This window comes from Saccopteryx bilineata, chromosome 7, assembly GCF_036850765.1.
Source record: "Saccopteryx bilineata isolate mSacBil1 chromosome 7, mSacBil1_pri_phased_curated, whole genome shotgun sequence".
NCBI classification, from domain to species: Eukaryota; Metazoa; Chordata; class Mammalia; order Chiroptera; family Emballonuridae; genus Saccopteryx; species Saccopteryx bilineata.
In genome coordinates this window covers 62,606,262-62,634,153 of record NC_089496.1, presented here as the reverse complement: position 1 = coordinate 62,634,153, position 27,892 = coordinate 62,606,262, and the positions used below count along the sequence as shown (strand labels likewise).

At 54.4% G+C, this 27,892-nt stretch overlaps 2 protein-coding genes across 6 annotated transcripts in view; one reads left to right on the top strand and one right to left on the bottom strand.

The window, feature by feature from the left end:
* Positions 1 to 1,484: 1,484 nt before the first annotated feature.
* On the top strand, positions 1,485 to 21,498 carry SYNM (synemin). Its single transcript, XM_066239361.1, has 5 exons — positions 1,485 to 2,405; positions 7,367 to 7,491; positions 14,633 to 14,703; positions 17,495 to 19,929; positions 20,730 to 21,498. The coding sequence occupies exons 1-5, from the start codon at positions 1,596 to 1,598 to the stop codon at positions 21,015 to 21,017; spliced, it is 3,729 nt and encodes a 1,242-aa protein (XP_066095458.1). The 5' UTR covers positions 1,485 to 1,595; the 3' UTR covers positions 21,018 to 21,498.
* Positions 21,499 to 21,640: 142 nt separating this feature from the next.
* TTC23 (tetratricopeptide repeat domain 23) overlaps positions 21,641 to 27,892 on the bottom strand; it is a 92,808-nt gene continuing 86,556 nt past the window's right edge. For all 5 annotated transcript variants that reach the window (XM_066239365.1, XM_066239367.1, XM_066239363.1 and 2 more), the window contains 2 exons: positions 26,197 to 26,279; positions 21,641 to 25,457 (listed from right to left, as the gene is read on the bottom strand). In XM_066239365.1, coding sequence (XP_066095462.1) covers positions 25,343 to 25,457; positions 26,197 to 26,279 — 198 coding nt within the window. In that variant the 3' untranslated portion in view covers positions 21,641 to 25,342. The remainder of the gene's footprint in view (positions 25,458 to 26,196; positions 26,280 to 27,892) is intronic.

Genomic DNA, 27,892 nt, shown 5'->3' with positions numbered 1-27,892 from the left:
GGTTCTGTTTTAACTGGAAGCATAGGGAGCACCTGGAAATCTTCTAGGGTGCACACTTTGAGAACCACTGAACTAGGGTCTGCGACATAGGCTCTCTAGTGACACAAAAGCCCAGCTGCCTCCCTGGTGGTGACCGGACACTCGCAGTCCTGTGGAAAGTCCCTGAAGATGTCTCAGGTGACCCTCCCTGACACACCCGCTGCCTGGCCCACCTTGCCCCCCACCTGTAAGATGCTCTTTTGTCTCCGCTGTCCCAGAGCCACCTCTTTGTTCCTGCACCTCTTAACACCACTTGCACAGGTCATGTCCCTTTTCACTTAAACAACTGCCACGGAAACAGTGGACACACACGTGTCCCCAAGAGCAGTGGCTTCCACCACAACGTCATCGGGGACACAAGGACAGAGGCCCCTTCCGATGCGGGGCTGACCACTGTCCAGCACAGGCACACACACGCGGGGGCAGTGTCCGGGAAAATGCTGCACCACTTACCTCTCTAAAATAAGGACGCTGATGTGGAAAAGTGCAAACTTTGTCCCCTGGAGGGTCGTTCCCGAAAGGACAAAAAAACCCTGAGACTCCCGGAAACCCCCATCAGGAGTCTGGCTTATCCGGCAGAACACGGCAAATGGACATGCGTTTATGCTTCCAGTTAAAACAGAACCTTGCCTAGCGTGCGGAGGACCCGGGTTCGATTCCCGGCCAGGGCACACAGGAGAAGCGCCCATCTGCTTCTCCACCACCACCCCCCTCTCCTTCCTCTCTGTCTCTCTCTTCCCCTCCCGCAGCCAAGGCTCTGTTGGAGCAAAGATGGCCCGGGCGCTGGGGATGGCTCTGTGGCCTCTGCCCCAGGCGCTAGAGTGGCTCTGGTTCCAACATGGCGACGCCCAGGATGGGCAGGGCATCGCCCCCTGGTGGGCAGAGCATCGCCCCCTGGTGGGCGTGCCGGGTGGATCCCGGTCGGGCGCATGCAGGAGTCTGTCTGTCTCTCCCTGTTTCTAGCTTCAGAAAAATGAAGAAAACAACAACAACAAAAAAAACCCAGAACCTTCAGGGCGCCTACGTGTGTACACGTGCGGACCACAGACTGTGCATGCGTGTTATATATAAATATAATTTTTAAAGGCAGAGAGACTCCTGCGGCCTCGCGGCCTCTGAGGAGCGGCCTCGCAACAGACGCGGCACCTCACCTCAGGCGGCTTTTAGTTCCGTCCACGAACGCCAGGCCCCGTGGGTGCGCGCGACAGGGGGCTGACCCCGTCAGCCCGGCCCCAAGGGCCACCACAGCCCACCACTGCCCACGGTCACCTCGGACCAGGCGACGGGGATTCCGCCCGCGCGGCGCGGCGCTCGCTCCGGCAGGGGGCGCTGTCCGTCCACCGTGGCCGCGCCGCGCTCTGATTGGCTGCAGGCCGCAGGCCACGCCCCCTCCGCGGGCGCTGGAGCCGGTAAGTGCGCGCGGCTCGCCACCACCCGTCGCAGTCTGCGGGCTTCCCGGGCGGCGGCGGCGGCGGGGTCGGAGCGGCGCGGCGGAAGGGACAAGACCAGGGCAGGAGGGGACCAGCCGGCCGGCAGCGTCCCTTGCACCCAGCGCGATGCTGTCCTGGCGGCTGCACACGGGCGCAGAGAAGGCCCACCTGCAGGAGCTCAATGCCCGGCTCCACGACTACGTGTGCCGGGCGCAGGAGCTGGAGCGCGAAAACCTGCTCCTGGAAGAGGAGCTGCGCGGCCGGCGCGGGCGGCAGGGCCTGGAGGCCGAGGGCCAGGCCCGCCGGGCCGAGGAGGCGCGCTTCCTGCGGCAGCAGCTGGCCGAGCTGAGCTGGACCACCGCGCTGGCCGAGGGCGAGCGCGACGCGCTGCGGCGCGAGCTGCGGGAGCTGCAGCTGCTGGCCGAGGAGGCGCGCGCCGTCCGCGGCCGCCTGGACGCCGAGCTGGATGCGCAGCGGCAGGAGCTGCGGGAGGCGCTGGACGCGCGCGCCGCCCTCGAGGCGCTGCTGGGCCGGCTGCAGGCCGAGCGCCGCGGCCTGGACGCAGCCCACGAGCGCGACGTGCGGGAGCTGCGAACGCGCTCCGCTGGCCTGACCCTGCGCTACTGCGCCCGCGCCCCCGGCCCCGCCGCGCCCACCCCGCACCTGCGGGAGGCGCACGACCGCTACACGCTGCTGGTGGCCGATTCGTGGCGGGAGACTGTGCAGCTGTACGAGGACGAAGTGCGCGAGCTGGAGACAGCCCTGCAGCGCGACCAGGAGAGCCGGCGCCAGGCCGAGGACGAGAGTCGGCTGTGCGCGCAGGAGGCAGAGGCGCTTCAGTGCCAGGCGCTGGAGCTAGGGCAGCTGCGCGCGCTGCTGGAGGACGAGCTGCTGCGGATGCGCGAGGCCTACGAACTGCAGGCGGAGGAGCGGCAGGTCCGTTCGCAGGGACGGTCCCCACCCCGACCCCGAGCGCACTGCATGGGATAGGAGCGCTGCGGACCTCCCCACACCCGCAGCGCCTTCACCGACATCGCTGATAGGTGGGGTCCGCCCTGAGGGTGCCCGAACCGCCTTAAAGGGGCCTCTTATTCTGCCGCGGCATCTCAGGGTACCAGCATCTCCCCTGCCTTGGATAAAAAGCTCGGTCCGTTGATTCATCGACAGAGCGGGCGAGTGCCAAGTGCCAGGTCCTGGAGGATAGTTCTGTCTCTGTCATATTGTTAGGTTGTCAACTTCTCTCTCTTTTTTTTTTTTTTTTTTTTTTTGTATTTTTCTGAAGTTGGAAACGGGGAGGCAGTCAGACAGACTCCCACATGCGCCCCACCGAGATCCACCCAGCATGCTCCGCCCATCTGGGGCACCGCTCTGTTGCAACCAGAGTCATTCTAGCGCCTGAGGCAGAGGCCATGGAGCCATCCTTAGTGCCTGGGCCAACTTTGCTCCAATGGAGCCTTGGCTGCGGGAGGGGAAGGGAGAGACAGAGAGGAAGGAGAGAGGGAGGGGTGGAGAAGCAGATGGGCGCTTCTCCTGTGTGCCCTGGCTGGTTATCGAACCCGGGACTCCTGCACACCAGGCCGATGCTCTACCACTGAGCCAGCTGGCCAGGGCCGGTTGTCAGCTTCTTTAGACGTGGACATGATTGGGCGCATCCTGAGAAATGACATCATCAACTCTAGTTTCTCTTTCAGTTTCCTGTGCATCCTAGACCTGAGTACGCATAAAAGTCAACCAAGAAGCCCTTCTGACTTACATAAGTGAGACCACCTTCCTGCTGGGATCAGTCGTCTGTGGGGCTCCCCTGGGGAAAACCTAAGTTGTCTTCTTAACACGTTTTTTTATGTTGCAGGAATGATTTTCCAGCTAGAGGCAGCTGGTGTAGCTGCCTTATTTGTTTAGGGAGGGGCAGCAGGCTTAATGCAGAAAAGACTTTAATCAGAGATGGGGTTTTTTTGTTTTGTTTTTTCGCAGTAGAAGCTGAAGTCAGATCTCTGGGTCGTGTAACAGTGGAAACGTGGGTCCTTGTGGCAGGATGTTATTACAAGTGCAGAGTAATGTAAACAGTTACTATTTCAGAGAAGCGAAGCTCAGGCCTCTGACACGGCTGGGGTGACACCTGTGTCTGATTTATTGATTGTACATACAGTCCAGTCTTAGGGTTGGCGCTGGTTCTGCCCGGTCTGAGCCAGAATTGGAAATGTTCCCAAGTCACATTATCAGTAGTCCTCAGGAGGACAGCTTAAAATAACATCCCCATAAATTCAAAAGCGTTTTTAAGGGAACCGTCTGTAGGTTCGCGTTAAAGTTGTGTGCTGGAGCGATTTTGCTGCGCTAGGGGGTTGGAAAACGCTTCCCTGAGGCGTGTTGTGTGGGCTGAGTCCTCACCATTCAGTTCACTGTCCTGGCTCACTTGGCTCATTTCTGACCTCAGAGCTCTGGTCTCCATGTTCTTTTTTAATGCTAGGAAGAACCCTTTCCCCCCTAATTAAATCTTAAATGCAATCCCTTCTAGAAAACAGGTAAAAGAACAGTGGAGGAGAGGTAGGGACTTGGGTAATGCAGTTAAAATCGTGGTCAAACCCTTCTTTGACACAGGGACTCCAGGACTCACCCAAGGAAATGCCTTGCCTGGGGCCACACCTGACCCAGAATTAGAAACCCACCCTCAACTTCCTGTCCAGTGATACCTCCCCTGGTAGGATTTGCTTCTTTCCCCTGAAAGTAAAGAGCAAGGAATCAGAAAGGGACTTCCGATGAAAGCAGTATGACCTGTGACTTATGCCAGCCTTGCCCTCTCAACGCTGAGCTATTTTCTTGAGAAACTGAGCTCTTAGCCTCGGAGGCTGTTTGTGCAAGGCCTCTGGGTTCACTCTTTGAATGAGAACTTGCTCCTGATTGGAATGGGGACAGGTGAGCCACTTTCCCTGGGCCTTAATGCTGGCCGTGCCACTGTTTGTATCTCAATTTCCCCACATGTATAAACTCACAGGGCGCACACGTTCTGCTAATGACCCTTGAGCATTTTGTGTGCCAACCTCGTTTAGCAAGTGCCGAGGACACAGAAGTGAACGAAAACAGAACGGAGACCGTCCCTTGGCGTCCAAGGTCTCCAGTGGAAACGGTGCTTGAGGGTTGGGTGTGGCCGGAGAGCAGTGAGCCGGAGAGTGTGGGCTTTTGCCTTGAGTGCCATGGGAAACCACCGGAGGGCTCTGAGCAGAACAGGTGGTGACTTGACTGTGTCTGTAATTGACTCGCTGTCACTGCTGTGTTGAAAGTAGACTGAGGGGCATGAGTGATAGGAGAGGGGCCTCTGTTGGGGTCGATTGTTAACAATCAAGGGAGGAGGTGATGGAGGCTCAGGCCAGCGGTAGAGGGAGGGGGCTGAGACAGGGATCTACTGCGACCTTGAAGCCAGTGGGATCCGTGGATGGATTGGATGTAGAGGGAGAGAGGGGGAGGGATCAATGTTGACTCCAGGGCAGTGGTCTGAACACTTGGACCAAGGGTGTTCTCTTGGCTGAAGGAGGGTGGGGCAGGGGAGCAGGTGTGGGTTAAGGAGAGCAGAGCTCAGTTTGAGAAGCTTCTGAGGTATCCAGAAAACAAAATTGTGAGTCTGAAGTTCAGAGTGGTATCTGGGCTACCGCTATAAATACTTAGCATCCAGTCAGTGCTTATTAGTATTTATTAATACATTGAGTTCTTGAGTCTAAGTGAGGTTATGACAATTTCAATTTCCTCGAGCTCTAACCCAGACGCATCCAGTGATATGACCATGACATTTGCAAGCTTTGCCTATTAGGACTGGGTGACTTGCTCAGCAAGGAGCTGCTCAGGTTTGGGTAAGAGATAGAGAATTCTTTGGACGCTAACAGCAGCGTGCTGACCCTGATGTGGACCTGCATTTCATCATCCGTCATGATGTTGCCCAAAATGGCGACTGAAACAGGTGACTCTCTGCCTGGTGTTCATAACATTAGGTGAAACCGCTTCCATCTGGGTCAGATGCAGCATGCTGTGGTCTCAGGCCCCCCTGTCTCCGACTTAAAAATTGGTGATGAACTACAGTCTAAGTCTGAAGGTTTCTTCCATCAGCAGGACGAGTTTCAGCTTTTCTGGAGAGTGTTGGGGGCCAATAAGTCTTATGTTCCTGCTTCCAAAAGTCCACTCATTTCCCTTTGACAGTTTAGGAAGAGTTGACTCACATGGAAATGTGGCTGTAACAATACTTGCTTAAACTTCAACATGGTCTGATTCCCTTCTTTGTATTTCTGGGTGGGGCCAGTACAGAACTAGATTCTTACTCTCTGGGTGGAGAGAATCTTTGTGCATACCTCCTTGGCATGGCCAGAAGACCTTGACCTGCTTAGGAGAACTGAGCGCATCTAATTTTTTTTTTTTTTTTTTGCTAAGCAGCTCAATAATAATTGAACTTCTTTGGAAAGAATCAATTACAACAGCCTCTCAGGTAATAATAGGTTGAATTCCCGATGGTAGAAAGGAGTGATATATTTATGTTCTATACTCTAACCTTGTAGCTGAGTTTATATCAATACTTATCAATTGTGTGCTATATAACTGGCATGTGGGGGGCATTTTTCTAGAGGGAGATATGCACAGCACAGTGGGGATCCCGAGGCAGGGAGAGAGACGAACAGATGTAATTAACAAGTGTAAAGCCGTAAGGTTCCTGTGAACCCATGCCCTATTTACTGTGCCCTATAAGTACAATCAAAACAAGATTTAGGCCCTGGCCGGTTGGCTCAGTGGTAGAGCATCTGCCTGGCGTACAGGAGTCCCGGATTCGATTCCTGGCCAGGGCACAAAGGAAAAGCACCCATCTGCTTCTCCACCCCTCCCCCTCTCCTTCCTCTCTGTCTCTCTCTTCCCCTCCTGCAGCCAAGGCTCCATTGGAGCAAAGTTGGCCCAGGCGCTGAGGATGGCTCTGTGGCCTCTGCCTCAGGCGCTAGAATGGCTCTGGTTGCAACAAAGTGACGCCCCAGATGGGCAGAGCATCGCTCCCTGGTGGGCATGCCGGGTGGATCCCAGTCGGGCGCATGCCTCCCCGTTTCCAACTTCAGAAAAATACAAAAAATAAAAAATAAAATAAAAATAAAAACAGAAGATTTATATCTGGGTCTGAATTTTGACTTTTATGCCCAGAATATATTCTTATCTTATTTATGTCCTTTTCTATGTGAACCAAATAACCCTATATCAGCTCACTTGCTATTATTGGGGACAGCATGGGTCAGGGGGAAATTCTCAGATCAGATCGAATTCTCTTTTTTGTGTGTAGACAGCTAGTGACAGACAGGAAGGGAGAGAAATGAGAAGCATCAGTTCTTTGTTGTGGCACCTCAATTGTTCATTGATTGCTTTCTCATGTGCCTTGACCCGGGGCTACAGCTGAGCGAGTGACCCCCTTGCTTAAGCCAGCGACCTTGGGCTTCAAGCTAGTGAGCCTTGCTCAAACCAGATGAGCCCGCGCTCAAGCCGGCGACCTCGGGGTTTCGAACCTGGGTTTTCTGTGTCCCAGTACGACATTCTATCTATTGTGCCACAGCCTGGTCAGGCTCGACTTCTCTTTTAAATATTGTAAAAACAAACAAACAAACAAACAAAAACACTTTCTGGTCTTATTTTCAATAGCATCTTTGTTGACCGGTTTGCTGTAATGACTTTCCTCAGGAGACTGAGGTCTGGACTCCTAAGTAATTATCATTAGAGATTACAAATAAAGAAGCCAGTATTCTATTACAATCATCCTGGTAATGACTGCTGCTTTAATTAACCTGGAGGTTTTCCACTCCTCTTTGGGTCCTGAACTGTCAGTACCTTATGTTCGACCCTGCAAAGCTCTGGTCATCCGACCTAAAACCCCTCCGTTGTTGTTCTAGCGTGTGATCGCCCGCCTGGAGGAGGAAAAGACAGCCCTCACCTTGGCCATGGCCGACCGGCTGCGGGACTATCAGGAGCTGGTGCGGGTGAAGACCGGCCTCAGCCTGGAGGTGGAAACCTACCGGTAAGGCGGGGCTCCACCTGACCGCGGGGGCGGGGCTGCTTCCCAACCCTCCCCTCCCAACAGAACTCCAGGGCCTGGCCTCAGGCTCTGTTGAGTCATGTGCCATCCCTGGCCGGGGGACAGAGTGCGCTAGCAGGGGTTGTCAAACTCTTTATAAAAACCGCCCACTTGCCTGACCTGTGGTGGCGCAGTGGATAAAGCGTTGACCTGGAAATGCTGAGGTCACCAGTTCAAAACCCTGGGCTTGCCTGGTCAAGGCACATATGGGAGTTGATGCTTCCTGCTCCTCCCCCTTCTCTTTCTCTCTCCTTTCTAAAATGAATAAAAAATTAAAAAAAAAAAAAAAAAACCCGCCCACTTTTGCAGTGCTGGTCAACCTGGTCCCTACCGCCCACTAGTGGATGTTCCAGCTTTCATGATGGGCCAATCGCGGCTCTGTTTGGTTGCACAGGAGGGACCAGGTTGACCAGCACTGCAAAAGTGGGCGGTTTTTATAAAAAGTTTGACGACCCCTGCGAGGGGTCAGCCTCCTATGAGTAACATAGACTGAGACTGAGGTGGGAGGTTCCCCAAACGTGGCGCCATTCTCGAGTGGACACTGGGCCTGTGATGGGTGACACCTGAGGCCAGGTGAGTTCTTTCCCTCCAGGGGAAGCCGGATCTTCCTGTTTCCTCTCTGTGCCGGTCTCCTGGGTTGGAATACGGAGACTCTGGTTTTCTGCTCTGTCTCTGGGATTTCCAGCCCTGTCCCTCCTCACTGTGTCCTGTCCCCGGTTCTCTGTCCTGAGACGTCAGAGGGCACAGAGGGGCGTCTTGCCTGAGAGGCCGGAGCCTTACCTTTTTCGGCAGCTGCTTTCGTGCTCACCAGCTTAGCTTTGCCCACAGGCATCGATCCTGGCACCCGTCTGACACTGTCAGCAGGGACAGTGTGCTACTGCTTCTGTGTGTCACTAGCATTTTCTAACCAGGTACGGGATGGACTTGGTCACCTCTTAGGAATGTAAGAGGCATCGGTAATTTAGGAAAGTGAGTGACTTCTTCGTGGTGAAGGTGACCAGGAGGGGCCACAGATGTGGGTTCGGAAGTGTTTCTGACAATCAAGAGCTGGCCTCAGCACGTACGTCTTTCTGAAGTCCAGGTTTGCGTGGAGCAAAGGAGCCCAGCCCACGAGCCGGTACACACTGGCTCTGTCCACTGTGGACACCAGCCTCAGCGGTTAGAATTGCTGGGGTCCGCCCCCCACCCCAGGGCTCAGCATCCATAAAACACAGGCAGTTGACAAGAACCCTTTTCCTCATACAAGCCTGGCATTTTTATCACCGACGAGTGTATCCTGTAGATGAGCCCTTGTCATCTTGTGTGTGACTCTCAGTGCTGATGCCTCAAAGTCTTGACAACAGGCTTGGAAATTCATGTTCGTGTTAGTGCCCTTTGGGCTTCTGGCCCTGTGGATCTTTGCACACCATGACCCACCATCTCTGAGAAAGTTGATCTTCCTTGCATGCCCTGCCTCACCAAGGGTAGCAGGGACAGTCAGCTCCATGGGGACACAGTCCAGGGGCCTATCCCGTGTGACTTCTCACCAGCCCTGTCCAGAGAGTCTGAGGGCGGCAGCCACTGTGGCTGGTGTCGTTTCCCTGTTTCCCTGTCGGACTGACGTTATGGAGATTTACCCCCGCCCCCTCCCCTGCGGTGGCCACTCCCTCAGCACTGCTCAGTCTGCGGTCATCATCCTCACTGAACATGTCACATGTGACAAGGTGGCCCTCTGAAGCTGAAAGAGGGCTCCAGGCCAGCTGGAGCTTATCAGCTATGCCAAGGCCAGCTCTTGAGTGTCAGAAACACTTCCGAACCCACATCTGTGGCCCCTCCTGGTCACCTTAACCACGAAGAAGAAACGTTAAAAGTAACAGAAAATTGTAGAACTTATGATTCATGATTATAGACTTAGATAGGCTCATAAGTAAAGAAGTGATAGAATTAATAGAATTAAAACAGAGCAAACCTCAGCATCTGAGATTTGAGGATGCCAGCAAACCTAGCTGGCATTTGCTGGCCCAGGAAGACCCCGGTACCTCACCTGGTAGGTGAGTGTGATAATGAGGTGTCTGTCCATGAGCAGGTGCGGGGGAGGCTTCAGGAGGTCCTTGTTGTCGTTGGACATTCAGGTGATGAAGATCATCCGGAACCTGCAGTGTCCCCAAAACCCTGCCCACTGGTGGGCGGATCTGGCCCCAAAGTTTGTAGAATTTATAGAAGCACAATTAGAAAATAAATAACCCTCTTCCCTACTGCACCCCCAAAAGACAACAGAACCCAGTCATCAGGAATGAGCAGATAAAAAATCTAATGGAGGCCCTGGCCGATTGGCTCACTGGTAGAGCGTCGGCCTGGCGTGTGGGAGTCCCGGGTTCGATTCCCGGCCAGGGCACACAGGAGAAGCGCCCATCTGCTTCTCCACCCCTCCCCCTCTCCTTCCTCTGTCTCTCTCTTCCCCTCCCACAGCCAAGGCTCCATTGGAGCAAAGTTGGCCAGGGCGCTGAGGAAGGCTCTGTGGCCTCTGCCTCAGGCGCTAGAATGGCTCTGATTGTGGCAGAGCGGCGCCCCAAGATGGGCAGAGCATCGCCCCTTGGTGGGCGTGCCAGGTGGATCCCGGTGGGGCGCATGCGGGAGTCTGTCTGACTGCCTCCCCGTTTCCAACTTCAGAAAAGGAAAAAAAAAAAATCTAATGGAAAGAAAGAAAAAAGATCTTCAAAATCGAAACAAAAACATGCAGAAATCCCCAGGGATACCCTGAGTCCAGAACCCACCAGTCTGAGTAAGAAGAACCCCATCCTGGGTCCGGATACGGATACGGGGCACCCGTAATGCACCCTACGTCAGCATCATCACAGGGGGCGGGGGGGGGGGGTAACGGGTAGACCAGTTGTTTTAAATCTCACCTGAGAAGGTGGAACGCTGGGTGGGTCCAGATGATTTTTTTCAAAAGACAAATGTCAAAGGAATTCTCTCCTGGCCAGATGGGAAAACAGAACCACAAAGATTTACTGCCTGGGGTCTCTAAGACACAAGCCCCTTTCAAAGGTGAGGTTGTTAGAAACAATGTTTAAAAATGTTCTTTGTGTGTCTGGGCAGGGGGAGCACGTGGGGCCTTCTGTTGCCTCTTTCTGGCTGTGTGAGCAGAAACTGTTTCAAGCGAGGAACAGGTTGTCTCTGGGTGTAGACTTCCAATGAGGCAGTGCGGAGCACCCCTAGTGTTGATCATTTCAACAGTATCATGGTGTTTCTGGCCCCACCATCCTTTTTTTAGACCCCCTATGCCTTTCATGTGTGTCCAGAGGGAAACGTTTCTTCATCATTCCTCAAGGTCTTAGGAGAGATACGTGGTGGTGTTAATGAAATTCTACTCTTTTAGGACTTACTAGAAGTGTGGTGACACTGGAAATGACTTGCTTAGGAAGGGTAAGATTTGAAATTAAAATCTTGTGGTGGTAAAGATGGACCACTAGGGAAATTCACCCCCTGTGTTCGGGGGCGAGCCTTCCCCACATCCTTGCGTAAATGAGTTACCCCTCAGCTAACGGGAATCTCTTCCCTTCTTGAGGGACTGTAGCTAACAGAAAACTCGCTTTTTTTTTCACCCTGAGGTCAGCAGCAGATGCTGTTGCTGTGAATAGCTAACATTTACTGAGCATGTACTCCGTGACAGCGTCGTTGTAAGAACTCTCCAATGACTTGATTACCGCTGCACACCTGGGCCTGCCCCCTCTTTCGGAAGTGGGGAAACCAGGTCACGGAGGGTTTGCGCAGTTGGTCCCAAGGCCACGGGACTAGAAAATGGCAGGCCCAGCAGTGAAATACCCTGAGATCACAGCTTCCCTGTGAACCGCTCCCTGGGACTCCTGTGTTTCGGGAGTGAGCTTGGTCTCTCTGTCCAGCATTGGACTTTTTGTTTTTTTCCAGTCTCTAGAACAGACGAATGGGCTCTCTGTGTGGTTTGTCACTGAGCCCTCAGGGAAGAGCTCTGGGCCAGCTCACTGTTGGCTCACACAGGACGCCTGTGTTTTGGGACAGTCCCTTTCTGATGGGGTGCTCCCTCCTCCTGTGATGGAATTCTGCCCCTTCTCCTCCCTTCCCGCTTCAGTGCTCAGTCCCAAGTCCCGGGACGACAGGCAGCCCCCCGACCCTCTCTGGAGCTTGGAGCCCAGGGACGCAGGTCGGAGGCCCCTCTCCCCAGGTCCCTCCCCGGGCTCCCACCTGCCCTTTTTTTTTTTTTTTTTTTTCTGAAGCTAGAAACGGGGAGAGACCGTCAGACAGACTCCCGCATGCGCCCGACCGGGATCCACCCGGCACGCCCACCAGGGGGTGACGCTCTGCCCACCGGGGGGCGATGCTCTGCCCCTCCGGGGCATCGCTCTGCCACAACCAGAGCCACTCTAGCGCCTGGGGCAGAGGCCAAGGAGCCATCCCTAGCGCCCGGGCCATCTTTGCTCCAATGGAGCCTTGGCTGCGGGAGGGGAAGAGAAAGACAGAGAGGAAGGAGAGGGGGGTGGGGTGGAGAAGCAGATGGACTCTTCTCCTGTGTGAACCACGCCCTTGATTAGTACCGTGTGAACCGTGGTGGACCCCAGGAACCCAGTGGGCTTCCCTGTAGGCATCACTTCTGAAAACATCCTCTGACCATGCCCCCTCCCCCACCCTTGTCGTCGCGGGGTCCCCCAGTGCGGAGGCACAGCGGATGTGCCCTGAAATTCTGTCAGGATGATCTGGCGCAGACAGGGAGCCTGCTGCCTGCTGCTGGGACAGACGCAGTCTGGTCTGTCGGGGCCGGGAGCCTGCCTGGCCAGAGGCCACATCACAGCTTACTCCCACTCTACGTGTTTGTTCTGGCTCCTCAGCGGGCTGGAGACTTGGTTTTCCTGCACAGGTCTGCTTAATTTCCCGCCAAGGGGGCCGCTGACCCGTGATGCCTGGGAAACCATGACAGGGTCGCTAATAGCCGGTGACTCAGGGGGTTGGCATCTCACAGTCTCCAGGGCCTGGAGGCCATTTCCCTCGCCTCAAAATAACCAGGGGACTAACCAGGGAACACTCTAGCCACTTCTTAAAGTTGTACGCCTTCGGCTGAGACGAGGACCCTGTGGGTGAGTGACAGTGTGTCACAGAGTCCTAGCCAGGGCTAGGACAGGCCTGGAGGTCCCCGTGCTGTCTCTGTGACCCGCACAAGCCCCACCACAGGAGACTGGTGTCCCCTCCTGTGGACACAGCCCTTACTCAGGGTCCGGGGTGCAGTAGAAGTTTGGTGATGACTTGGATTTTCCCTGAAAACAAAACAAAACTATTCTCCTTTGAGGGGAGACAGACGATAATGCTCCCCCAAGGGGAATCTTCTTTGTTGTTATTATTTTTTATTTGATCTTAGAGAGAGAGGAAGGGAGATAGGGAAACAGAAACATCAGTCTGTTTCTCTCTGTGCCCTGAGTGGGGATTGAACCGGCAGCCTTTGGGTATCGGGACGATGCTCTAACCAACCGTGCTATCCGGCCAGGGCCCAGGGGACCTTCTTTATCCTGAACATCTCTCCACATTCCCCTGTCATGGCTTCATCGCTAATCTGGGACACCTTAAGACTTCCTGTCCTGACTTGGGCAGCTCTGGTGACAAGCCCTGTGGTGCCCAAGGCTTCTTGCTGAGCCAGCCGAGGCCAGGTCTGAACTAGAACATGGCCTCCCCACCAAGCCCCACCCTGGCCCTGGAGCTGCAGGGTGCCACCTCTTTGGTGGCTGTAACCCCGGGGCGCCCACCCTCAGCGTCTCACTTTTACCCGAACATTCCTCTTGCTCTGTGCAAACCTCGGAATTTTCTCGGCAGTAGAAGCTATTTGTGTCCCTGGAACTTAAAATGCATGGTCATCAGGGTGTGGGCTTCATGGACCGGTGTCCTGTTTCCTGGCGCTCACCCCGAGCGGAAGGGCTGGGGACTGTGGGCACAGCCGCACGGCCCTCACTGTGTCCGTGCACGCCCACCCGCACACACCTTGAGTGGATGCCGTCTTTGCTGCTCTCGTCAGACGAGCAGACGTCTCTGCCTTGTGCCTCCCCTCCTGCCCCTGCGGTTCCCGTATCCGTGGGAACCACCACATTGGAATCAGTGGGTGTGGAACTTGGTGCCAGTTTTCCTGAACCACCGAGTCCCTGCTGGGCTCTGGCACCCTCCTCTGTCTCTGTGCCCTGTTCTCAGAGGGAATGTCAGCATTTCCAAGTGGGCCCTGCCTCTGGTTGCCCCTTGTCATCTCCAGTGCACTTCTTGGAACTGAAGTCAGTGATGTCACACGTTGCCCTGGCAACCCAACAACTGTTGTGCCTGTAGCAGCCAGCATCCTAGAGTCCCTGTGCACCAGTGGCTTCCCGGTTTGCCCGGTCCGCCTGGCCCAGAGCTGATGAGTCCACTCTCCCCTCTGAGTTGCAGACGTTTATCACAGCTCGGTGAAGTCTTGGCAGGTACAGACTTTTGGAACTAGACCTGGCCAAAAGATAACACAGGGCTTCTCTGGATAAAATGAGGGCCCCGGGGTGGGGCTCAGAGGAGGCATGCTCTGCGACTTTTCCTCATCTCTCTTCTCTCTCTCTCTCTCTCTCTTTCTCTCTCTCTCTCTCTCAAATCTCTAAGCTGCCCCCATGGAACCCAGTGTGAAAACTACAGCTGCGGTGGCTGCTTGTTTACAAACACCTGTCTGTCCTTGCTCCGCTCCTGGCCAGCCCCGGACCCATGACCCCATAAAGACCTCGGCGGGGATTGTAGTCGTTTGGGGCTCTCTAGCCCTCTCCCTAGAGAAGCCAGACCCCTGCGGTCCCCTCCCGGGCCCACGTCTCTCTGTCTCCTCCTCCTGGCCCTGGGTTCTCTAGCCCACTTTCTAGAAGGTCTGGGCTCTCCAACAGTTCCGAAGCCCTAGACTCTCTTTGTGTTCCTTCGGTTGGACGGATGCCCCGGCCACCCAGGTGTCTGCATCCCTCTGGGGCGCCACCTTCAGACACGAGCCCCCGGTCGATGACACGGTGACACTCGTCACTGACCAAGTACTCCTTATAGAGACCCTTCTTGTTCTTTATTTCCTAATGAGTTATTTTAATTATTTCTACAGAGCCCTGTTGGAAGGAGAAAGAAACCCAGAGATATTGATCTCCACTAAGCGCATTGAACACTTGCCACCAGGTACGTATAAGAGAAGCCAGTTATTGAACTTTGTGATGCCCTCCACCTGAGTGGGTGCAGTCCACGGACAAACAGCAGAGTGTCATTTATCTGGAAGGATTGGGGTTAGATGGGCTCTTTCAGATAACTGTTGTTCATCCCTCTCCTAAGTACCAAACAGGTTTTATTCAGTGGGCATAGTTTAAATCAGTGTTTTTTAACCACGGGCCTGTGGACCGGTATCAGTCCACCAGAAATTTCCTGCTGGTCTACAAAAGAGCTTACCACCCCGATGTGGTATGAAGGTTCTAGACCCAGTGATCTTAGTTGAATTCACTGGTGCTCAGGGTGATTTCTGCCTTAGCGGTCCCCGAAATAATTCTGTTTTTACTGGTCCCCAAGTGTCCAAAGGTGGAAAACCACCGGTTTAAATGATGGTATAAATGAGAATGTGTGGGGAAGTGAGGGATACATCGATCTCTCCGCGGAGCCAGTATTGTGGGGTGCTTCCTGTCCAGCGTTGGGGTCTGGGGGACGGGGATAGGGCTAATGGGGAGCTAGAAAGGATGAGTGTGAGGAGAAGGTGGCCGTGGGCTTGTTTGACACGCCTCACAGATGGAAGAGATGGGAAGGAGGATGCCCCTTGCTGCCGACCCAGGTGTCGCCGGTGCCCCAAGGTCTGCCTTTGTTCAGGCCAACACCTGCAGAGTCTAGTCTATACTCTCTGTAGCTGCAGAACTGATGTAAGGATGTTCGGGTTCATTAGAAAGACCCTAAAAAACTGTGGGATAACTTAAAAAAAAAAAAGGAAAGCCCTTTAGAGTCTTAAAGAGCTTTCTGGCTAAGCAAAGGCAAATGATGTCACCTGTCACATGTTGGATATAGCCTTTCCTCAGTGTGGATTCTGTCCCCATGTGTCTAACCACCTAGAAAGTCATGGCGAGTTGGGAACATGTGTATCAATCAGGACAGGTGGTAGATTTTTTAAAAAAGTAACACTTTCCATCTTTATTTTTAAAAAAAGAAGAACAGCAGTAGAGCATTTCCTCCGGCGTGTGGATGTCCTGGGTTTAGTTTCTGATCAGGGCACACAGGAGAAGTGCCCACCTGCTTCTCTCCACTCCCCAATCTCTCTATCTCTCCTCCCTTCCCTTCCTGCAGCCATGGCTCGAATGGTTTGAAAAAAGTTGGCCCCGGGAGCTGAGGATGGCTCCATGGCCTCACCTTAGGCGTTAAAAATAGCTTGGTTGCCAAGCAACAGAGCAATGCCCCAGATGGGCAGAGCTTTGCCTGGTAGGGGGCTTGCCAGATGGATCCCAGTCAGGATGTATGTAAGAGTCTATCTCTGCCTCCCTGCCTCTTGCTTAATTTTTAAAAAAAGAGAGGGGGAGAGGAACACACAAGGGCCAGGCCAGGACCAGATTTGGAGGGGGACCAACAGTTCAGTTTTGGGGCTCACTGAGCTTTTACGACCCATGATCCAAAGCCTGGGGAGAGCTCAGGAAAACAGCAACCAGGAATCTCTTATCCTGTTTCATTCCTTCACTGTTTTTCAAGCTTCTCAAAGGATCCAGAGACAGGATTCAGAAACTAAATTTATTTTAGCACGACCAAAGGAAGTATTAGAATGAAGAGTATCGTTTGTGAACTCTTTTAATAGGCTTTGTGCTTCCAAATAAGTCTGTCCTGTACCACAGGTGCCCACTAGCTGTTCACCAAGTACGTGTACAGCTGCGTCTCCTGACAGTGAGTTTGTCACTGCTGAGTAACGCATTTGTGTTACATTGCCTCCAGTAATGTCGGCCCCTTGCCCACAAGAAGACAGGCCTGAAACCAGTCTGCCATCTTGCCTATTTCTCACTGACCCTCAGTGAACAACAACCAGGTTGTCCCGCACTATTTCCTGTATGTTACTGCCCCCCAAAGAGGAGTCTTTGTAGGAAATGTCCTGTCCTGGTCTCCCCCCTATATCCTGGGATGTGTCCTCAAGAGGTCCTTGGCCTTGGCTGCCATGGAAACCAAGGGGAAGAGGAGGTTCTGTCCAGCCCAACAGGATGGGGTGTGGGTAGCACAAGGGGGGTGCCCTCAAGGGTGATGGTGTCCTGGCCACATTCTCATCACAGGCTGTCATTCCTCAGAGCGGGTAGCTTGATGGAGTTTGGATGCCGCCCTGGGCAGCACCCTCTGCAGATGACCCAGCCCAGGGCAGGGAGCCCTGTGCACAGCCTCTCTGCCCCAGGGCGGTGACATGAACACACATCGTACGGGTGGTGACTGGTCGGCGTCCTGCTCTGGCACCTGCTCGAGAAGTTTGTCAAGCTAGAAGTGTAAACCAGAGGGCTTTAATAATAAAGTCCTTCAATATCTGTTGGCCCAACATGGAAATCGGTGAAACATCAGAGCATATGGCACGGTAGGGATGCCCTGCTAGTGCTTAGCAACGACGTGCTTTGCAATCCCGAAGCACCTCTCTGCCGTGATAAGTACAATGAACTGATTCCAAATCATCGTAATATTGTGACATTTCGGCCACAAAAACTAGCCCCCTAACCTCTCTGACGCAGTTATCATGCTTTATAATCACACGTTTGATATATTTGTTAAGGCAGATAAACATGTTACCAGCGGTAACTAACGTGTTGGGCTGAAGCCCACAGGATAATTCAGAGCTGGAAATGACCTTATTCTTGATGGCCTTTGTGGTAACAGCAGATATTTATTAATGACAGGACAAGACTGATACACTTTGTCGATGAAAAAAAAAAAAAGGTGATGCCGACTGACGTTTTAACGACCTGTTCCATCCCTGCAGAATTCAGAAGCACACGCCACTGGCACAGCGGCCTGTTGCTGCGGAGGGAAAATGAGAGAAACCAGTTTCTGAAGCACAAGCCACCCTCGGGGAGTTTCCGCCGCAGCTGGACGCAGCCCGAGTCGCAGACAGCTGCCAGAAACGTCCCCAGAAGGTACTTCCTGGGCTCAGGGTATGCATCCCGTGCTGCCACCCGGCGGGAGAGCGCGTACGAAAAAACTATCGATAGCCAAGCCAACTTCAGAACGTTCTCTCCCACGTTCGGGATTTCACGCGACACCGAAGCTCACGTTCAGACATTCCCCGACAGGCCGAGAACTGAAGGCACGAAGTCGGGCGTGTCCCGAAAGTCCACCCCCGCCGGGGAGTCAGACCGCGCGTGCAGGGACAATGTGCGAACCTGGTCCAATGAAAGGACTGTCATTTTGGGAAAGAAAACGGAAGCCCAGGCCACGAGGGAGCAGGAGAGGGACAGAGCCAGAACCGTCCTAGCACCGCAGGAAGAGAGGATGTTTGATTCGAAGGAGAAGGCGTCGGAGGAGAGAAATTTACGGTGGGAAGAACTAACCAAGTTAGACAAGGAGGCGAGAGAGAGAGAGAGCGGACAGATGAGGGACAAGGCCAGGGGGCAGGAGGCCCTGAGAGTGAAACGTGAGAAAGTGAGAGATGTCCCCATCAGGCTGGAGGTCTCCCGGGACAGCACGGCAGAAGGGATCCTCAAGAGTGTCCAGAGCCCCCTAAAAAAGGACACGGGGGGTCATCTGGGTGGGGGAGCAGACATGAGAGGGGCGAGGTTCAAACTGGACACCAGGGACGCCACGGGCTCTCTGAAGGGCGACTCCATGACCGAAACCATCGCGGAGAGCATCGTGTCAAGCGTCCTGAAGCAGTTTACCCAGTCTCCCGATATGGAGGTGTCCGCCGACTCTTTTCCGGACACGAAGGTCACTTACGTGGGCCGGAAGGAGCTTCCCGGAGACGGGAAGACCAAGACTGAGATCGTGGTGGAGTCGAAACTGACGGAGGAAGTGGATGTGACGGACGCGGCCGGCGTGGACTCCCTGCTGGGCCGGGGCGGGAAGGGGACAGTGGAGTGGAAGGGCAGGTCTGCGGAGCAGGTGATAGGCGAGATGGTTCATCTCGGGCTGCGAGGCAGGGAGGGGCGGGCCAAGGTGGTCAACGTGGAGATTGTCGAAGAGCCCCTGAGCTACGCGGGGGGCGGGATGGCGGATGAATCCTCCACCTCGTTCCGGGTGGAGGCGGATGAGTCTCCCACCCCGTTCCAGGTGGAGGAGGCCGACGACGTGTCTCCGGGATCCAAGGGGCTTGTCGTGGAGGAGAGGTACGAGGCCGCGTTCTCGGCGAGTCAGCGCGAGCAGACCAGGCTGCCCCCGGAGACGGCAGCCCGCGTGGAAGAGGTGACGGAGGCGGGTGACTGGGAGGGAGAGCAGAACTACTACTTTGTGTCGACCCCCGAGGAGTACTCGGAGCCCAGCGTCGGCCACGACAAGGATGGGGGCTCGGTGTATGGACAGATCCACATCGAAGAGGAGTCCACCATCCGATACTCCTGGCAAGACGAGATTGTGCCCGAGTCCCGGAGGAGAGGCAGGAGGAACGACGCGCTGGGGGAGGTCCTGACGCCGCCCGGGGACCTGGAACCGTCCCCGGAGCGGGACCTGGGCTCCCCGCACTGGATAGAGGAGACCGCGAGTGGAGAGTTTCACGCCGAAACCACAGTCATCGAGAAGGAGATTAAGATCCCCCACGAGTTCCACGCGTCCATGAAGAAGGACTTCCAGGAGCCCAGACACCAGCTGGTGGAGGTGATCGGGCAGCTGCAGGAAAGCCTCCCGGAGCGGGTGAAGGAGGAGCTCTCCACCGCCCTCACCTCGGGGGACCAGGGCAGGCCGGGGCACCTTTCCGTGGACGTGAAGAAAGTCCAGACCTTGGGTGGGGGGGCCGTGACCTTGGTGGCTGAGGTCAACCTCTCGGAAACGGTGGACGCCGACCGGCTGGACCTGGAGCAGCTGAGTCGAGATGAAGCTGGCGTGATAGAGAAGGCGGTAGAGTCGGTGGTACGGGACGGTCTGGCCAGGCGACACAGCCCGGAGGCCGGAAGCCCGGACAGGGATGTGGGTGGGGCGGCTCCAGCAGCCAGCTCTGGCTTCGGCTTCAAGCGCTGGGCCACCCAGGAACTGTACAGATCCTCTGGGGAGGACAGTGCCACCAGCTGGGCCTCTCACAGCAGCACAGAGAGGGTCACTTCACCGGGCCCGGTGGCAGCCACCGTGGAGGTCACCAGCCCGACGGGCTTTGCCCAGTCACACGTGCTGGAGGATGTGAACCAGTCTGTCAGGCGCATTCAAATCGGCCCCCCTGGAGGAGTTTGGAGGACCGAGCAAGTCTCCCACGAAGGAACCACTGCAGGAGAGGTAAGGGGGAAGGTGGCCCAAGGTAGGCAGCCAGCTCAGGTCCTCACCAAGGTCCAGTGCCCTAAGAAATCATCTTCTGAGGGCCTGTCCCAGCCTGTCAGGAGGCAGGGGGCGCAGAGGAGCCTGGCCCCACAGAACTCGCCACAGAGGCCGGCAGATCGGGGAGCCCCTGTGCTTTTGGCTCCAGCCAAGTTCAAAGGGAGAGAGGACCCCCACTTCTGGGGCAGGGGAGGTGGGTGCCTAGACCTTTGGAAGGCCCCTCCAGTTGGGCCCCAGAGAGGGATTCTGCAAGGAAGTCCAGGTCACAGTCCCCCTTTCGGGTGCAGTGGAGCTGGGTGTCAGAGGACCTCCTGTGCACATCAGTCAGGCATGTCACCGTCAGCTCTCAGAGGCTTCAGGCCCCCAAGCAGGTAGTCCCCCGACCTGGGGAGTTGGGAGACTCAGAAAGCAGTGCCTGTGGAGAGGGTTCGGCAGATGGGACCCGGGCTACCCCTAGTCACGTTGCGGGTAAGGGAACTCCCGGTGACTAAGAGCACCTTCCAAGGGGCCGTTTTCTAATCTCCCCTGGATACTCGTGGGAGGGACATGTCAGGGGCCGAAGTGGCCCTGGGCACAAGCAGAGCGTTTTGGCACATTTGGCCAGATCCTGCCAAAACCCTAATCTCTGACTGTGGGCCCGTTTCCGAAGCACCGGTCCTTGCTGGGTCCGTGGACTCCCCCGGAGCTGGACAAGGCAGCAGGCAGCCAGACACTCAGGCACGGTGCCCATGGGCCCCACAGAAACTGCGTTTACCTTTCAGACGGACGTGAGCCACCGAGAGGCGGCCCCCAGCTGGACCCGAGAGACCACTGTCCTCTTCCCTGCGGGGATGGAAGCGGAAGCCCCTCGTAGTGCCTGGAGGGACGTGGGCCCCGGGAATGACCAGGCGGCCGCCGTGAGCCACGAGGGCCAGGAGCAGGCTGCCTTTGATAAGACCGTGCAGCTGCAGAGGATGGTGGACCAGAGGTCGGTGGTGTCGGATGAAAAGAAAGTGGCTGTGCTCTTCCTGGACAATCAGGGGGAAGATGATGAGGGAGACTGGTTTTGATAAAAAGTTTTGCTTTAAATGGTACCTGCTTTCATAATATACCGACACACAGAGGCCTTTACTTACGTTAAGGGGAGGGGGGAAGCCCACTCTTGATGAAAAACCTCCCTGCCCCCTTCTTTTCGGTCTCTCCAAAGAGCTCTCCAGGCCGTGTCCGCTTCCTTTACAGTCTGTAGAGGTGCCGAGTGAATCCATGCTTCCACCAGGCCCCGGGATTTTGTTTCTGAGTCGGGACTCATACAGGAAGATACTTTTTAGCCTTTGTGTCTCACGAGTTCCCTTGTGTGGAGTTTTTCACTCCTTCCTAGAGACTCGCATCTGTTTGGGAAGATCTGAGGTCATTTCAAAACAGAAGTCAAGAGGCAAAATAGCAGCCTGCTTACCTTACAAGAAATCTAAACGATTACATTTTTAGGGGAAAAAATTACTCCCCATAGGGTTCAGTTCACCTTAGGACTCAAATGAATTGCTATGTGCAGAACTTTACCAATAGGCAGCGTTTTATTTACGGAAAGGGTAGCTGCAGGCTGTTGGGTGGCCTTTCAGATGTTTGTACAGGTTGCTAGAACCCTGCCCAGACCCTTGTGTAGGGGAAGGGATTATGACAAATTCACACCATACCATTTCTTCTTCTTCCTTTTTTTTTTTTTTTTTTTTTTTTTTGTGGCACTAGATGTAAACACTTTTTTATTTTTTTGGTTATGACCTAAGTTCTGCAGTAGCCGGCTCTCATCAGAGGGCACTTGCACTTGTTGGCACTTTTGCTCTTAGCACCTAAATGTTTCGTGTCACCAGTGAGACGTAGACCCCCGAAGACAGTAAAGAGAATGTTGGTGTTAGCTGGTCACTTGGGCTGTGAGCGGAGCAACCGACAGGTTCCGGTGACCTGGGCCTCCACACGGAGCCCTGCTCCACCCACCGCTCATGGGGAGAAGTCTTTCTGAGAAACATAGAAGTTTCAGCACTTTCCACAGATGTCATTACAGTCGGGGTGTCCAAGAAGACGAAGGAGGCGTTAACTAGAATCAGATGTTTTGGGGAAGGAAGGAGTGGCGTGTGCCCTCCTGTCACTCGGCACTAAAGGTCCCCGGGCACTCTCGTGGTCCACGGGATGGGGGCCGGCGGCACTTTACCTCTGAGTGCAAGATGCTAGAAGGAGTATGCTTGGGTGGACCCGTTTTATTTCACACAAAGGACATTGTGTTTAAAGCTTCCATCTTTAAAGGCGTAGCATCAAGTAACTTAATCCAAACTAGTGTCTTTCACATAGTGTCGTAATGTAGATCACAGCACTGCCCGCCGTGCCCAGCGGGATAATGACCGGGTGATGCCACGCTCAGGGAGGCTGTGATGACGCCGGCAGGTGTGACATTGGAGGGTCTCCTTCCCGATGGCCCTTGGAGCCCCGGGATGCCTGTCTCCTCGGCTCCCAGAGATGGCGATAGCAGAAAGCTTTGGGGGAGTCTGTTTTCTTCGTTGGTAGGTGGAGGAGAAATGGAGCCCAGTGTTTGGGGTGACCTAGCTGGGAAACACCGAATGGGGACAGGCTGGAGGCACAAGGAATCGGCACCAGCAGGCAGGAAGGCAAGGGCTTTGCAAACACAGACGTCTCCTTTCTAACACGGTCTCAGGTAGACTGGTTTCCTGGGAGCTCTGATTGGTTATGGTGTCTCTGTAAGTGACGGCTGGACAGACAGATGATGGGTCAGTCACGTGGGTCTGAGTAGCTTCGTTCGATGTCCCTGTCATGGCTCATGACCTTGTAAACATGCTCACATGCACAGACTGTTAGCTGTGTGAGCCTCTGTGATACACTGCTATTTGGAAAAAGAAGTATCTTAGATCTTAATCTCTGTGTCCATGCTGGAATGAGGATCTTCGGGAAGTATCCTGCCAAGAGCGTTTATCCATATGAGTCATGGAGCTGTCCGTGGTTACTGAGTCCCTGAACCGCTCAGCAGCAGGGCGTGCCCTCAACATGGTGACAGGTCACCCCACAGCATGGTATCCTGCGAAAGCTGTCACTCTGGGGACAATGGAAATCAACTCTCTGGCTGGACGGGGCGAGGACACGGTCTTTTCCTGTTTGTTGTTGGTTAGACGTTAACAGCGTTTCATGGAATGTTACCTCCCACAGGCTGTTTATATAGTGTGTGTTTAAAATGTATATTTAGAATGGAATCGCCTAAAAAGCTTATCTTGCTAACCTGTTCCCCACAACGGGAAATGTCACAAGGATGTGTAAAAATAAAAATCTAAGGAAAAAAAACAACAACAACTCACATCACTCCTAAAGAGAAGGCATGTTTTCCAGTAGGTATTTTCTATTTAAACTCAAAATATTTGTCTGTTTACATGCATGTTTTTCATGATGGCATGATTACTGGGGGGGGGGGGTATGTGACAGAGCAGAAACCGACCAGCTGCTCGCATTCAAACACAGACTGGACAGCTCGTGGTGAGAACACTGTCATCACAGCCAGGAAGGTGAGGGCCAGGAGGAGGACCCACCATCCCATCCTGCCTGAGAGGGAGGGGTCTCCTGCAACACCTGTCTTCCAGTATTAAAAGCAGCACAGTCCTGGGCACACTGTGATGGTTGGTGACCTTACCTACAGGCACATTGGAGTTGTCAGTTCATCGTGGACGTTTCTTAGGAGTTTGAAAAGGTGGTGGTGGTTTTGAGAAAAAGGAATAGTTAGCTACCCTGACCTGTTTGTAACCTTTTACCCCAAAAAACTCCATAAATAGCCATTGTCTTCCTTGCGTGTTGGAATGAACACATTGAACAGATGGGAGACATTTGGTAGGATATTCCAGAATTCATTCTTGCCCAGGGTTGTGGCTAAGTTATTCAAAATGTGCTTTAATTTCTGTGATTCCAAGATAGTATCCTCCAAAAATTACAGAATGGAAAAAGTGACATCAGAATGGACTTTTAAAATTAAACAAAAGCCCAGGACGGACTCTGTCCGCCTGCTTGGGTCTCTAATGGAATGCGCAGGTAGGGAGGCTGGAGCAGTGGACGTTTCTCATTGTGCTGGAGGGGGAGGTCCAAGGTCAAGTGCTAATGGGTTCGGATCTTGGGGGAGGCCTCTGCCTGGCTCACAGAGGGCCACCTCCTTGCTGTGTCCTTGCGTGGAGAAGGGAGACCATCATCACACGTCTCTCCTGAGGAGGGTGCTGATCTCACTCGGGTCCCAAACTCACGCACCAGGGACCCACCGCCAAGGGCTGTCATTCTGGGGACTGGGGCAAATTCTGGGGGACACAGTCAGTCCTTGGCCGGTTCCAATGTGGTGTGTATTTAGATTCCTATTCCAACCGTGCACATCCGAACTCATGTCTTCAACTAGCTGGGACACTCGGAGGCAGTGACCGCCTGTCACCCCCACCTGCATCCTGTAGGCCTGGCTGGGGTGGGTGGGTCTGAGCAGGGGTGGCCTGCGTGGTCGCTGCGGCTATCTGAGGAAGACAAGGGACCCCTGCCTCCACCGCGGCCTCCCTGAGGAAGACAAGGGACCCCTGCCTCCACCGCAGCCTCCCTGAGGAAGACAAGGGCCCCTGCCTCCACCGCGGCCTCCCTGAGGAAGACAAGGGGCCCCTGTCTCCACCGCGGCCTCCCTGAGGAAGACAAGGGCCCCTGCCTCCACCGCGGCCTCCCTGAGGAAGACAAGGGCCCCTGCCTCCACCGGCACACGTGCTTGGGTTGTTTCCACCTCAGGCCCCCGCAGGAACAGCCGGGGTGGTGTGGGGTTCCCTCCTGGCCTTTGGGGCATTGGTGCCCATGGGACGGTCCACAGCAGGGTGGGGGAGGGGGAGAAGGAGCAGCACTGCCCACACACGCCGACCCCTGCACTTTCAAGACACCTTTTTATTAACATCTTATTCTCAGTCCCGATTCCTTTCTGTAGGAAAGGGCTTCTTCCAGAACCTCACTGCTCCGGATCTGCCCCCAGACCTGGGCAGAGGGCTCCATGGTGCATTGTCCGGTGTTAAGTCTCTTCCTGCACAGGAAGATTTGGACTTTGCAAGAGAAGCTTTTCAGCCACCATAGTGCTGAGGGGTAAATGATTTTGTTGGCAAGAAGAACCACTTTGGTGCTAAAAGGAACAGTGCTTTCTAGAAGCACCGGGTCCCCCCGGGAGGGTCCCCACTGTCCCCATGTGCCCACGGGAGGAGTATGGCTTCGCTGCCGTGTGTCGGAGCACTCAGGCAGCCTCGAGAAGCTGTACGATGACTGTGGGGTCCCCTCCTCCAACGGGGGAGACGCCTGTCTGGCCCCCGGGCGTGACGCAGGCTCTCTTCAGGGCGCGGCAGGGCTCTCAGTCCACGGCGTGGGGCCTGGCCTTCCCCAGCGTGGTTTGCTGGCCCACGCCCGTGCAGAATGCCGGCCTGGTTTTCAGGCACTGCCTCAGCTTCCCGGCCACCTCGGGGGCCCTGCAAGCAAGCAGAGGCGGTGAGTGCGGGCTCAGCCCTCCGCCCGGCTTCCCCCAGCCTCCACTGCTGGGCCAGCAGCTGCCTAAGGGGCCCCAGGAGGGAATGGAGGCGAGAGGAGATCGTGGCTCAGGAACCCAAAACACAGGAGTTTTCCAGAGCTTTCTAGTCCCCGTGACCCCTCCTCCTCGCTGAGACAGGCAACCCCTTGCTGGCTCAGGGAGCAGAACAGCAGCAGAAAGGTGTGACCCCTCTCCTGTGTTAAGGGGCCGAGGCGCACGAGACAGTGTCCCCCTGCTGGCTGTGTCTGAGCCCAGCGCTTCCATGACCATGGCCTTGGCGTCAGCCCAGGGCTCTCTGGGCACCCAGGCTCTGCAAGCACACAGCAGTGTGGGAGGAGGTGGGAGGCTCTGCGTGCTGCTTATAAGAAAGACGAGGGGCCCACTGTGTCCCCAACATGACAAGATGACCCCCAGGTGGCCGGTCTGCAGGGGGGACGAATCCCAGCTCGCCTTTCTGACATTATTCAACAGCTAATTCCTTTCCTACCAGGGCAAGGAAGATAGTCTGCAACTGGGCTTCCGAGGGAGCTGGTCTTGCAGCGTGTATGAGAAATGGGAGGTCAGTTAGCAAAACCTCCCGCGGGTGTCTGCACAGAACCCTCCAGGAACAGCTCCCTCTCGGGTCCTGAACGACAGAGGCGTGGGGTGCGCAGGGAACAGCGCCATGGAAGGCAACTCACTTGGCCAGGACGTCCACAGACTGCTGGGTGGCCAGAGTCCTCTTGTCCTGTGGTCCGTATAAGAGCGTCTGAATCTGAAGACACTGCAGAACACCAAGTCATAAGCAGGAGGTTACAGAAATGTCACTGGGAGCACTTTGCGGGAATACAGCCCTCCCTAGAAGGGGAGACGGACACTCCGTTCACAGACCCTGCTCTGACGGGCTTGGGGCACCCTCGGGGTTTCTCCAGGGGCAGTCTGGCCTTCCGTGTGGATGCTCTGCGGGGTCCCGGGAGCAAGTGTACAGTCTTAGCACTATTTTATAGGACGTTCTGTGACAACCTATTGCAACAATGTGTTTGAAAGTAACATTTTTTAAAAGATAAAGGCAAGAATGTTGGGATTGACGAGCAGATGGTCTCTAGTTTCTATTTCTAAATAACCCTTCCTACAGACAAGTTTTTTTTTAATAGTTTTGTTTTTGTAAACAAATTTTTTAAATTTTATATGGGCTTTCTGTCATCATTACTACACAACAACTTCTCAGGGACCGATGTATTTAGGAGTTCAACATTCAGCCTGCTGCAGGATCTGGGGCTTGACATTTCCCTCTCTGTTTCTCGTCCTGCCATCTGATTGCTTGTCCCTGGCCAGAGAAAAAAGTTAAAGGTAAGATTCAAAGTGCCCAAAAATGGCCAAAATAATTTTTAAGAAAAATGAGGTGGAGTAAATCGCTTTCCTGTCAACACCTGTATAAAAACCATAGTAACTGAGACAGTGTGGTTTTCATCCAGGGCTGGACAAACAGACCCATGGAGCATGTGACCAATGGCAGAGACCCCAACACTGGACAGGTGACAGGAGAGAAGTGGCCTTGAAGGGTCAGGGAGGAAGAGCTGCACTAGTCAGTGAACAGAACTGGGATTCCCGGTTTTCCCAAGTGGAAGGAATGGGCCCCTGCTGCATACCAAAAACACAAAAGTTAACCCCAGACTGACTAAAGAACTGAATGTAAAATGCAAAACTTTGAACTTTTATTTATTATTTTATTTTTTTAATTCAGTGAGAGGAGGGGAGGCAGACAGACTCCCACATGTGCCCTACTGGGGATCCACACCACAGCCCCCTGGAGAGCGGTGCTCCGCCCATCAAGGGTGTTGCTCTGTTCTTAGCTCCTGAGGCGGAGGCCATGGAGCTATCTTCAGTGCCCAGGGCCAACTCACTACAATCGAGCCATGGCTGCAGGAGGCTCGGAGAGTGCCATAGAGAGAGAGAAGGGGGAGGGTGGAGAAGCAGACAAGCACTTCTCCTGTGTGCCCTGACTTGAAATTAAATAACCCAGGACATCCACACGCTGGGGCGACACTCTACCACTGAGCCACCTGGCCAGGGCTGGAACTTTTAGATGAAAGGATTGGGAGACTACCTTTAGGGAGAAGTATTTCTTGGACAAGATCCAGACAAACCGGAAGTTCTGATAAAATTTAACTACATTAAAACCCAAAACATCTGTGCCTCAAAATTCACCTTAACATACACAAAAACACACCAGATCAAGAGAAGATATTTGCACCGACCTGAGAAAGGATAAGCATTCATAATATGTAAAGAACTCCTACAAGGCAATGAGAAAAACAAGCCTATTTTCCTCCCTGGGGAAAAATAATCAAAAGATACAAAAAGTTCATTCAAAGATATTGCAACTAGAATCGCTAA

What these genes read in the sequence shown, in the direction of transcription:
- SYNM (XM_066239361.1), top strand. Translation starts at nt 1,596, where the DNA reads ATGCTGTCCTGGCGGCTGCACACGGGCGCAGAGAAGGCCCACCTGCAG. An exon ending in TGCAGGCGGAGGAGCGGCAG is followed by an intron (nt 2,406 to 7,366) that starts GTCCGTTCGCAG and finishes TTGTTGTTCTAG; the next exon opens with CGTGTGATCGCCCGCCTGGA. An exon ending in AAGGAACCACTGCAGGAGAG is followed by an intron (nt 19,930 to 20,729) that starts GTAAGGGGGAAG and finishes TTTACCTTTCAG; the next exon opens with ACGGACGTGAGCCACCGAGA.